The 13,482-nt window shown below is 31.6% G+C and overlaps 1 protein-coding gene across 2 annotated transcripts in view; it reads left to right on the top strand.

The window, feature by feature from the left end:
• Positions 1 to 13,263, top strand: part of LOC129984229 (uncharacterized) — a 123,202-nt gene extending 109,939 nt beyond the window's left edge. For both annotated transcript variants that reach the window (XM_056094058.1, XM_056094057.1), the window contains 2 exons: positions 6,450 to 6,673; positions 10,946 to 13,263. In XM_056094058.1, coding sequence (XP_055950033.1) covers positions 6,466 to 6,673; positions 10,946 to 12,153 — 1,416 coding nt within the window. In that variant the 5' untranslated portion in view covers positions 6,450 to 6,465 and the 3' untranslated portion in view covers positions 12,154 to 13,263. The remainder of the gene's footprint in view (positions 1 to 6,449; positions 6,674 to 10,945) is intronic.
• The last annotated feature ends 219 nt before the right edge of the window (positions 13,264 to 13,482 follow it).

Here is a 13,482-nt window from a genome sequence, read left to right as displayed (position 1 = left end):
ATAACTATTAGGGACCTATAGGCAGTTGCCTATTTCATAATCCAATCCTAGGCAAAAGGCATTAAAAATCATATAAATAAATTTTAAAAACTAAAATTGTGGAAAACAATGTAAGAAGATTCGAATGTATAATCCGAAATATAGCTTAGTATTAAGGTCTAAGCTTGATTCTTTTACCTTTTATTTTTAAAATTCCCTCTTAACTATATAACAGTGATAATGGACACACAAAAAGGCATTTAATATCGTCGTAACGCATGTGTATTTAATTTCAATACCTAAAACATTTTAGAATATTATAAAATCATTCTCAAATATTTTTCAGTTTTTAATTAAATTTGGGGAAAAAAAGCTATGCCAAAATAAAGTTAGTATCACAGAAAAGCTTATTTCTTGAATTTTAAAATGGCTTTTGTGCAATAATAATATCGCTACGGAAGTAATGAGGAAAAAAACGCTGAAATTTTAATTTTTAATTAAAAACTTAATTGGATTTTGAAAGCCCCTTTCTTATCGAGCATTTACTACTCAAGAAGTAACTGCTTGTTAGATTTGATAGTTCAGGATCCAGTGGCTTACTGCATTGAGCCTTTTGAAAGATTTTTTTGTGTCCTGTATATTGCATCTCATATATGCTTATTTTTCACTGATTGCAATTTGCCAATACTGTTCATCTTACAAATATTGTTATGTAAAGAAAAGTAGTAAAGAATAAAGAACATAATTCTGTATTCTACAGTGACTTTTATTACTTTCTTCCTTTCAGAAAAATAATAAAAATGCCTTCGCGACATTTCACTTCCCTTTGATGCTATGCCACTTCAGTGCCATAGCGACATAGAAAAAAGAGTGGGAATTAACATGGATTTCCCGCTCGGCTCAGGTGTCTCATAGACAAAATATTAGAGGTTCACTTTTTAAAGTCAAACATGATAAGGGAGGATGATATTTTGGCTTGATGGTCTTTTTCTTTTTCATATTCTATGATGAGAATTCATCAGAACCACCATATTCAATAGTTCTTTATAAATAAATAATTAATAATTTTTGCTTTTTTAAATGTAGTATTTAAGTATCCCAATATTTATTTATAATATTCGCAAATAATACATGCTACTGTGTTGAATCAATTTGTTGAATTTCATTTTCTTCATAAAGAATTTTGCGTAACAAAATTTTAAGTCATAGCTGCATACGAAAACATTTTTATCCACTGTATATATATTACTGCGAGTATTCTTATAACCATTTGATATTTGTCCGAAATACAGGGCGTTCATTAATTATTGTCGGGGTTTCCGTACCTCATAACTTTCGAATAAAAAATATTACGCCAAAACCGATTACGTATTCGTAAATTACAACTCAAAGAATTTTATTAAGAATATTAAAGTGTAAAGTAAATGCTCTAAGTTCACATTGTTGCCAAGTAAAATTCTTTGAGTTGTAATTTACGAATACATAATCGCCTTCAGCTGAATGCCTACAAAGTGCAAATTGTGCAAGCTTTACACTTTAATATCAGTAATAAAATTCTTTGAATTGTAATTTACGAATACGTAATCGGTATTTGCGTAATATTTTTTATTCGAAAGTTATGTGGTACGGAAACCCCGACAATAATTAATGAACACCCTGTCGTGTCCTCGTTATCACGGAAAGGGGGTGCAGTAGCTTCTGAGGGTAAAGACCCCTGAGCACCCGAGGGCAGAAGTCTGACTTCTAGCTCATATGAACATGAAACGTGCACATTCACATGCACAACCCCTTTTTACAGGGGGGCACATTCACACACCTTACATATAGAAGAATGATGAACAGCCATGCCCGAACCAGGATTCGAACCCGGGACGTCCAGATCACGGGGAAGATGCGCTACCCCTATGCCAAGACGCCGGCAGTCATTTCCCATACCATTTATTAAACTCTATCCTTTTCATAGTAAATGTCGATATCCGTTATGTTCTAATGATAAACATTCAATTAAAATATTCGTATCGCAGCAAAAATTGCGACAAAACCGCAACTTTTTAAATTACTCTTTATTACTGAAATATGTACAGAAAAAAAAAATTAAATAACGGCACGTATAAATAAAATAAACCTAAAACTATCAGTTTATTCCAAATGAGTAAAGGAAATAATATCAATAATAATCTTAAATAAAAATTGTATGGCAATGCTGTATAATCCTATTTATTGCAACTACTGTTATTTCGCCTCTTTCTGTATGTCCTTTCGTTTCTCCTCTCACTCGGGAGCTGTCGACTTACTGTTCCTTTCAAGGTCCCGTTTGACGCTTGCACTTCCCTAAGGAGGGGGGGGGGGGCACGCAGAAAGTTTCGCGGTTTTTATTCCTCGAAATTTCGCGAATGATCCGAATTCACTCTATTGTTAAATGTAACATTCCCTCCTTACATCTTTCTTTTCACCCCTTTTTTGACGAAACAAACACCTTCTGACGCATGCGCAAAAGCGTTGAAGGTTTCAGAATTCGAGGAGTACACAATACACTGATAATAAAGAATATAATCAAACATTCGGTCTTTCACCATTCTATTTAATTAAATGTCGACATTCGGCGGAGGATATTTATATTCTCTTATGTCCATCTTTCACGGCAACATATGATTAAGTTCCAGAAATTTACTTATTAAAGAATAAAATAAATATATTTATTAAATTGTGTATAAAATATGTTGGATGGATAGAATTTGATATTTAATATGAAATGCGCAAATAATTAATTCGTTTTGAAAAACAGAACAAAAACTGTTAAAATTATTTTTTAGAAAAAAAAATCAAACAACCAAATCTATTAATGCACATCAAATGAAATTTAAATTTACAATTTTATAAATTCAAATATGGATAAAACAGACTTCTCCCTAACAGAGTAGTGACGTGCTAACTCAATAAAATGGTGTATTGTGTTTCAAATCGTCAATTTAAAAATATATAGTATTTTTTTTCTTTTCCGTCAATGGAATGGGAAAAATAGATTGACAGTAAAAATACAAAAATGTGTGTATGTGTCATTATATCTCTTCATACATGTGTAATTTGAACTTAAAAGTTCTGTAAAAAAAATCCGTGCACTTACCACTGATTAATGTTTTAGTTGCGTTAGTGTTTTTTCCCCTCCCTGAAAGAAAATATTGCATTGTTTCAAAATGGGGATGCCTTAATTTTTTTAAAAATTGAAATCGAAAAGCTGTTCGGAAAGCTGTACGTGTAGAATATTTGTTAACCCTACGCCATCGTCCGAGACTAATCTAATTTAAACTGGCAACGAAAATGGATGTATTCCCATAAAGAGCCCATTATTTTTACATACAACTTCACAAAACAGTAATTAATGTCTCATAACTCAAATTATATCAATCCTCATTGCGTTCTTCATGAAAAAACATGCATATTTTAGATTTTCCGGGTCAAAACAAACAGAATACAGATAAATAAGCAACATAAAATTTTGGCAATCTAATTTGAAGCTTATTTCGCTTTTAATATAGCCACATTCGACTGCTAGCTGCTGGCCAATCATATTCATAGCATTTAGTCTTGGCAACCAACTTTATTAATGAATGTATTTCATGTTATGCTTCATTCTTCACTTCCAAACGAAAGTACCATTTTAAATTTCATATGCACTGTAAATTCGGAGCATTCTTGATCGGCTAGCAATGTAAAGTAGCCAATAAAATTGACGAAATTGATCCTGCTGTTAAGACTGAAGATTGCGTAAAGGTTTCTTTTTCTTTTTACGATATCGTTACAAAATGGTGATTGTTTGATGTATATAAATATAATCCTTGATAATGTATATAAAGCGTTCAAATGAAATAAAAATTGACGAAATCGGCACCGGGTTGGGGATTGAGGTCTTTAAGGTTTTCCTTCCTATAAAGAATGTGTCAGGAAGTAGTTTTTGAAATTTCTTTAGAAAATGGGCTGGTGAGAGATAAGCGAACATCGATAACATATCCAGAAGTTACGAGCTCTCGTATAGAATAAAAATTGCTAAAATCTGACCAATGGCTGGAAATAGTTCTTTGATTCTGCTAAATATTTTAAATAAATGGAAACTTATTTTGTTCAACAGATTTTCAGCTATGAGGAACATTGCGGCATGAATAGATATTAAGCAGAACTAATATATATTGACGAGTTTTGTGTATCTTTATGCAAAATTATATGAATTTCCCTGAATTTGTTTCTAAAATCAATAGAAAGTTTTGAAGTTTGGAAAGATCTGTATTAAAATGTCATTTCCTCCTAATGTTATTAAGTTCTGATACTTAACAAAATAAGACTCAAATAATCTTTGTTAAACCTACAATTAAAAAAAATCTTATCTTCAACTTTGAATTAATCTGAAGGCTATCTGATATTTATTGCGAAAATTAATTGTGCGCGAACATTCGGAAAAATTAATTGTGCGCGAACATTCGGAAAAATTAATTGTGTGCGAACATTCGGAAAAATTAATTGTGCGCAGCGAACATTCAGAATTATTTAAAACTACCATTAGATCGTCTTCTCGAATATAAAGATACAAGCAAATATTTGTCAATATCTGGAAATGCGCTTAACAAAAATTGTTATAAAGACAACCGTTTTTAGATATTAATTCTAAAATATTTCAGTATATTTTTCCCGAAAAAAGAAAATTATGATAACTATGAGATCTTCCTTTTAGAAGAATGTTTATACAGCAGAACTTGAATGCTCCGAATGGTACTCGTTTGGACATATTGAAGATTATTAAGGCACAATCGCATCGTTCTTTGGCTAGATAATGAGCTATTATCTACATTCTATAAAGTCTGGTAAAAATAATGAGCGGATTGAAACTGAATTTCAAGAGGAGATTGTAGAAGGCATGAAAAGAAGAATTCCTGAACAAATTCTCTGAAAAAAAAAAAAGCAATGGAAGTCACCAGCTGGAGTTGTTTCAGCGCTTTCGAAGGGAAAAAAAAACACACTGAAATCAGTTATCACTCAATTATGCAAAATTTTATTGTTATGCGAATAAGAAAATATGTTGGTACAAAAATGAATATCATGCACTATGAAATTCATATTTATGTAGTAATATCTCTTAGGAATTTAATTAAAATTTTAATTAGATTAATTTTTATCTTAATTTAGTCCATATTAACTTCATTCTGAATATTCTCTTATTTCCTGAATCAATTCCTACTTTTTTTTATTTATTTAATTAATCCTACACGCGCTCTATAAAACTGCTCACGCTCTGAGCGAAAAGATAAAAATTTCTAATGCTTACAACATTTTTTTTGAAGATATCTAAATTTCCCTTTTATAAGACTACACGTGTCAAACAAATCCCTATCAAAATCTTGTTGTAAAACCACTGAAGGGAAAAAATTTGATTTTTTCTGCACTTGTGTCGCGATGTAAAAGGACCTAAATTTCATTAGTGCTTCCTTTACATAATATATCTTCCGCATGAAATAAATCGGAAGTTTTAAAAGTTCAAAAGCTTTTTCTGTTGGGCCACGTATCTGCTAAAACATGTTTACATAAATATATATTTTATTAACATTGAAGTTGTATTCTCTGTGTGCTGAGGTTACTTTTGTCAATAAAACACTGTATTGGCAATTTTTTTTTTTTTAAGAAATTCATGCTTTTATGCTATTTATAGTCTATACATGAAATTTCACTTCATTTTACTCATTTCAACTGCAAATGCTTTGAAACGAAGAAAGCGATTTTATAGTCATCCTGTAATTGAAATGATAAAATCTTTTTGTTTCAAACTTAAAGCCTTAGAAGTTACTATCTTTACATTTTATTTTGATGTCCATTCGGCAAAAATATGTATTTATAATTTACGAAATTAATTTAAATGTATAATTATTGTTAATTACTCATGTTGCCTTTGTTGAAGAAACATCACGTTGTCGTTTCCATTATTTGGAACCCTACTTTCCGGGGGGGGGGGGCTGGTGGTGAGGTCTCTCAAGGTTTCAATTTCGAGATCCGATTCCATCGAAGAACTATCGTATAAACGCGTCTGATGCACGTTAAATTTGACGAAGCCAAATGTTTACTCGCTGGGTTGTTACGAAAATTTGAAGAGGGGTGAGGCCAGTTCAGGTGTCGTCCTCTTCATCTGACCGCAGTTCAAAATGACGAAGTCCATTCTAATATAGCCCTAACATTACTTTAAAACGGGACGTTAATATAACTAAACTAAGCTCCGATTGAAAATGAGCTATTTCTTCAGCAAATTAGCTCATATTCATTTCTTATGATAGAAATATGTGTGTAAAATAAATATTACGATCCACAGCTGCCAAATTTAAATGTTCTTAATCTATAATATCAGATTCATGCATCACTCTTTAGCGAAATGACTTTTCCTTTATTAACATTTGTTTTCTCTAAAGAAATCTAATGAATCTTTTTATTTTCAGAGAAGGATTATCCAAAATGAGTAGATTCCTGCTCCTGATTCTGCTGTCTTCATGGTCGCTGTTGGTGAGCCCTTCCTCTGGATGCGAGACAGGGGTGGCTTTCGTGGACAGCGCTCTCAGCATCCAACGCTCCCTCATGGCAAACGCGGACGTTGCTCTCCTCAAGTCATTCGTAGCTCCCACCCTTGAACGATGTATGGAAGAGTGTTGTTCGGGAAAATACGGTAAGTCATGAATTGAATACGAAATGCTGTTTTTCTTAATGTTGTGATCACCATTTAAGTGAATTAAGCTTTTAGGAGGACATTAATAGATTCCATGGTAGGTATAATTATTAACTAGCTGCCCCTGAAGTTAAGCTGTTCCCTCATGAAATACTAGTTTTCTATTAATTTTTTATGTATAATTTAAGATTTAGTTTTTCAGCGAAGTACAGTCAATGTTAATACAATGGATATCGCTTAATATCGGTTAATGTTATTAATTGCTTAATTCAAAATCGTCTGTTTCCTAACCGCCCTATTATTTACAAACTATTCGTTGTATACGATCATTACATCATTTAACCCTTTCTAGGGCCGCGGGAAGTATGCTTCCCACCAGATTTATCAATCTTTGTATGAAATTATGTAGATTGACATAAGTTCTGACAAATTTTTTTAGTAAGTCAGAAACTTAGATGCTTCAGGTCTTTATCTCAGACAAAATGATGCGTCTTGATTTGTTACTTAATTATTAACCAAATTAATTAATTAATCAAATTAAATTTATCTAATGAGATAAATGAATCCCTTTTCTTATTCTAATTTCAAGCCTAATAATATCTTAACATAATATGACTAGAAAAAAATGGCCCTTTAAAGTGTTAATGTTATCAGTTTAAAGAAGAGTAAAAAGAAAAGAGTTTAAAGAAGTAAAGACTTTTGCTATTTTCATTTTCAACCAGTTAGCGATTGTCATTTGTGAAATTTCTTTCGCCAGTAGTTAAGAATTATCCGGAAGTCAAAAATAATGAGATGAGATTCATATTCTTTTGACTGGGCTATAGCTGGCCGAATGAGTGTAAATGGACAGCTAAGCTGTTTAAAATCTGTTGAGTAGTCATAAACCTCAGGTGGGAAAGCAAAGTGGATTTTTAAAAAAATGAGTGTTACTTAATTAACTTACTTAAAATGAGTCCACACAATAGTATGGCGCCTGTGAAAACTTAATAGTTTCTCCTTGATAAAATTCTAAAAATTCTTTCTTTCTGTGAGGAAGACAAAGCAATAAATTCTGATGATTAGATAGGGGCGGATATGTTAAAGTTTTTGATATTCTGAAACGCAGTGTAGCAGTTCAGTACACTTTTAAAAAATGTAAAACATACTAATAATTATACAATATAAAGTGAACTGATAAGGAATAACTGTCTACAAGAACAATGAATGATTTTTAATTAAATTAAATTTATTTTTAAATAATTTGTAGATAACCCGAGATCTGTTTTTTTTATAATTGATTTTACCCTGAGCGGTTATTATAATCAACCGGTTAATGCTATCGAAATTTTATAGCCCTGAAATGATCACATAAAGAGGCAGGTATTGTAGCTAGAGTAGTTAACAGATGATTGGCTTAAATTAATAAATGGAGCGAAATCAAATTTCATGTACTGATTATCGAAAACACAGGGAAATGAATTCCGCAAAAATGAATCGCAACAAAAAGAATAGTAATAAAAATCAACGATAAGAAGAGATTTCGGCCCTGTCGCCAGAACAAAAACTCTATAATCAGTCAGCCATTATAATGAAAGCACGAAAATCGTTTATAGAACATTACATTAACGCTCGAGCGATAAAATATACGCACGGAAATGGATATACTGTATAAAACTCTCAAAAAATATCCTTTTAACAATAGGTATTTGGTTATATTTTCAATCTGAGTGCTTTATTAATAGTATTTAGTTATTAAGTCGAGAAAAAAAGGCGTCCAAATCACACATTCGGTTTTTTGGATAAACTGCATTTAAACGATTAACCGCTAAAGATTGTACCCTAATCCTATATCAATAGTATATATACATAACTATTGTTCTTCAATGGCATGCAGTTACATTCAGACACCTCAATTGGTGACGGTTAATTTAGGGTCACCTTTCATTTTTAACGACGAATTGAAATATTAGTTTTAAGTACCGTTGGTTGAATACTTTGTGCGCATAAACCTTCTTAATGGAATTGCGTCTTAAATCACATTAAAATCATAACTGTTTGCATTATTTAGGATATAGTTTTGTGCATTGCTTTACGCAGTTCTTCAATTTGGCTTTTCTTATTCAATGTGAGCTGTTGCTTTCAGAGCATGTTAAGTCGATTGAAATATTTTGATAAAAAAAATTAAAGCAGGCAGCATATTCTTCCGGCATATCGGTTTTGTTAATATATTAATTGTTGTTTTTTATAGATTACACACAAAAAAAATCAGAAAGAAAAAATTTTTTATTATGACTTTGCCAAAACGTATGAAAATATGAACAGCATATTCATTTCCTTTGCTTGTAACAATAAAAGGAAAACACGCGCGTAAATATTTGAAGCTATGTTGTTACGAAATTCAAACCGTTTAAAATGAAAGTCATGTATAAAGATTTTCTTACGAAATGGTCGGGAAAGAATTTAAAGACAATTGTATTGTAAAAAAAAGACATTTTTTTGAATTTTAAAATCATATAAAGCATATTTTTTGTATAATTATGTTTTTAAAAATTATCGCAAAAAAATTCATTTAAAATTCTAAAATTTAAAAAAAAAATATCGTTTTGAGATATTTATTTCCACTTTCCAAAGTATATTTATACCAGTGTTTTTAACTCTAAATCAAACGATTTGATATTATTAGTAGGGATAAGGATTAACAAAACAATTAATTAAACAAAGATAATTATGATGAAAGGAAATTAATTAAGCACTATTTACGTTTGAGCAATTAGATAAAATATCGATTTTATTTATTATAAATTAATCTTTGAAAGGGGTCTGTTCAGTTAAAAGATCATAAGTGCGATTATATTCATTCACAAGTCTTCCTTGAATTCCAACTTTTGATTATGCATAGTAGGAGCTTATCAGTATGCTCACGCTATCACCATCAATTGGTCCTGAAAATAATCATCTTCGTAAAGAACTTGTAGTTTTTATCGTCAGTTTTCTTCACGTAGGTCTGTTGGAATTTTCTTTATAGTTGCAATCGTTGTTCTTTTCCATAATAGATATTTTTTTTCAGCTAATTATAGTAATCGGAAAATTGCCAAAGAGCCTTGACTCGACCTTATGATGATGGTGGTGAAATGAAATCGCCAGTTGTTTCATGAATTCCAAAATATTCAAAAATTCTTCCCAATTTGTAATTTATATAATTTGGCAAAATACAGGACATTGATTTACAAAGATATCATTATGCTAAAGAATTTTTTACCGAACCGGCAATGAAAAATTTATATAAATTTCTACTATAGTTAAAGCACTGTTTTGTATTTTTGCCTTATGCAAGGCTATAAAAGTCAGTTATCTAATCTGAAATAACATGACATTTAATATGTAAGGATATCTCTTAATATAATATAAGTCCTTTTTAATTTCATAATTTTTATCCTAATTTAGCCCGTATTAACTTCTTCATTCTAAAATGTTCTCTTATTTCCTGCTCCAATTTCCACTTTATTTATTTAACCCTTTAAAGGGCCATTTTTTTTTCTAGTCATATTATGTTAAAATATTTTTAGATTTGAAATTAGAATAATAAAAGGGATTCATTTAGCTTATTAGATAAATTTAATTTGATTAATTTATGAATTTGGTTAATTAATAATTAAGTAACAAATCAAGACACATCATTTTATCTGAGATAAAGAACTGAAGCATCTAAGTTTCTGTCTTTCTAAAAATAAATTGTCAGAACTTATGCCAACCTACATAATTTCATACAAAGATTGATAAATTTGGTAAGAAGCATACTTCCCACGGCCCTAGAAAGGGTTAATTCTACACCTTCTGTATAAAACAACTGATCTCAGTATTTTCTCATGCTCCGAGGGAAGGAATAGAAATCCTTAATGCTTACAATATTCTTTCAAAGATAACCAAAATTCCCTATCCCAAACCTACATATATCAAAGAAATCCCTATCAAAATCTCATAGTAAAATCATTGACGAGAAAAATCTTTTGTCTCTTCTGCTATTGTGTCGCAAATGTAGACTAACATATTTTTTACCGCTTATTCTTTCTACTTAAATTATACCTCCCGTGGTAAAATAAATTGAAGTTTTAAAAGTACAGAAGTTTCTTTTATTCGGCTAAAACATGTTTATATATATTTATTCTTTTTACTAGATTACTGATTGTACTGTTATTGTGTTATAAGCTAAAAGCTTTTCAATTATTGGAAATCTAATATTTTCTTTTGATTAATATCGTTCTTTATCGATTTGTTTTCTTTTTTCCTATTTAGGAGCATGTTCGGTAGCCAGTTTCAAAAAGAATGCCACAAAAGAAAACTGTATCCACTACAATTGTCGACCACTAAGGAAGTGCAAATTCCTTTCTTCCCACTCTACAGATTCCTTCACCTTTTCATCTAATCCTGTCCCTCCTAAATCAGTGCCTTCAAAACAACCTTCTACGGTCCCCTCACTTATGACGGATGCTAAAACCAATGGATCCCAACCAGCTCACACAAAGGAAGAAATCGCTACCTTCTCCAACGAACAGTTTGCCCTCAAGAATGACAATACTTCTGTCAAACCTCGAAAAGGTGTCCACGACCTTCAACCTGATGACCTTCTTTCTAAGTCTGGTATAAAACCAAGAAAAGGAGTATCATTGGAAGATGTGCCTCATTCACAGTTCCTCCTGAGCAACAACAAATCCAACGTAAAGCCTAGAAAGGGCGTTGAGCCTTATTCTAGTGAAATTTCTCCAACACCATCAGTTTCAGCGGTGTCAACATTGGGGAGGAGTAATGTCTCCTCATCTGTGAGTCACTTCCATACTACTTTGCTGAATACCACTGAAGACTTCGCATCTGATGACTTAATGTCAGCCCTTCAAAGAGTCTTTGAGGATGACTCTCATTCCACCTCTATCCAATCGTCAACATCTTCAAAGATATCACCAACTTCCACCTTGCCATTGTTGGATACTACTTCTCATAGTGAATCTCATTCTACGAGTGCTAAACTATATAGTGCAGAATCGCGAACTTCTGCCTATTCATCGTACACCACACAAGCAAGCCTTAAACCGAGTCAGAATACTCCAGAAGTTTCAAGTTCTTCACCGACACCAACTGTCGACGCTGGTTTTTTCACGAGACCATCGAAGGAATTCACTACATCAACGATAGTTTCTTCTTCAACGACTTATTTTCTGACAGTTACCAAAACAAGCCAACCTCCAACGTTGCCACCATTGCCCTCGGAGGTCACAGAAGACCAGGAAGAGAAATTCGTTGAAGAATTGAGCGTAACAGACGAAGAGACTGAAAACGACAGAAAATACAAGTCTTCCATTCACCTAGTTCTGTCTCTAGTCTTTGGCCTGTTGGTTTTGTTCGCTGTCCTGGGCGTTGTTGCCAAAAGAATCTACGATGGGTGGTTAAGACGTGACTATTATAGGATGAACTATCTTATTGATGGAATTTATAATGGCGTTGACTGAATCAGTCATTGACATCTAGTGTGCTACTTAACTCTAATCCCTGACAATTTCCTTATAACCGCTGCCTTAAAAATGTGTCGGGACCAAAACTACAAAATGCACAGCGAACCTGTGATGCATAACTATGGTAATCGTGTGCCTAAGTTCGCTGTCTTTCTAAATGAATCTGTGATCCTTCGTGTTAACGATACCTGAGAAGAAATGTGCTTAATCTTTTGTCTTCATCCAACTCTGGAACTAAGAAAATATTTTACATAAACATGTACACATGATGAAGACTTTGAAGCTTTGCTGGGTGGTGTTTAAATTGAAGAGAAGCATGGTAAAAACATGCATCTTCGACATTTAATATTTTGTGTATTCATTATAGTAATGGTTCTACAAAGAAACTGAATATTATAATTCAGAAAACTGCATCTGCTATTAAAAGTGCCGAATGTCATATATATATACGTACTTGCTTAAAAAGTATTTTTTACTGGAAAAAAACTCATTTTAATGTCGATTGTTCTTGCATGTGTTAGAATATGAAGTAAAATATTTTATTTGAAGCTGCCATTATTCGTGGAGCTAATGGCGGTAAATCATTTCAAAATCGGTGAGCTGTAAAATAATAAATAAAATTAACGTTTTAAAAAGTAATTAATGTCTAGTGTGTTTAGAAGTTACGTATAATTCCTAATAAGTACACTTTCATGATCAAATTGTCTTCACTATAGGTTAATCCACATAAAAAATTGTTTTTAGAAGTGAATAATTTTGCATTTCTTCATCGAATATTAAATCAGTTTTATGATGTTTATTTCATCCATGTGACATATCACTAAAAAAAAAACATTAATAATCTCATGATATGAAATAAAATTAAATTGTTGTAGATTTAATTCAATCAAACTATAAGATTGAAACGGATGTACTTTCGTAATTATCATTGACATTAGTAATATTTTTTGAGTAGTAAATTATCTAACCACATTATGTAAATATTAAAATGTTGTGAATGCTACAAAGTGCTCTTAAATTTCCAAAGTGTGCGCTACACAAGTAGTGCAAAATATTTCGTGTCAAATCAAGATTTGATTCAGAAATGATGAAGCTTCGAACTGACAACATGCTACATTTTGTGAAGAAAGTTTATAAACAGTGAGAATCGTAAGATAAATATATCCTCAATTGTAAATAAAGTGGTATGTCATTGGAAATTTCAGAAATTCACCGTAAATTATTCTTATTGTAGGAATTTTTTTTTAAAAATGTGATCGATAAAAAAAATACTTGATTAAATAGAAAATCTTATTTGGCTTTTTCTTAGTAAATAGAAACATGAGT

The sequence above is a fragment of the Argiope bruennichi genome, chromosome 9 (assembly GCF_947563725.1).
Source record: "Argiope bruennichi chromosome 9, qqArgBrue1.1, whole genome shotgun sequence".
Classification (NCBI taxonomy): Eukaryota; Metazoa; Arthropoda; class Arachnida; order Araneae; family Araneidae; genus Argiope; species Argiope bruennichi.
The sequence above is the reverse complement of the archived record's forward strand: the minus strand, read 5'-3'. Positions and strand labels throughout refer to the sequence as shown.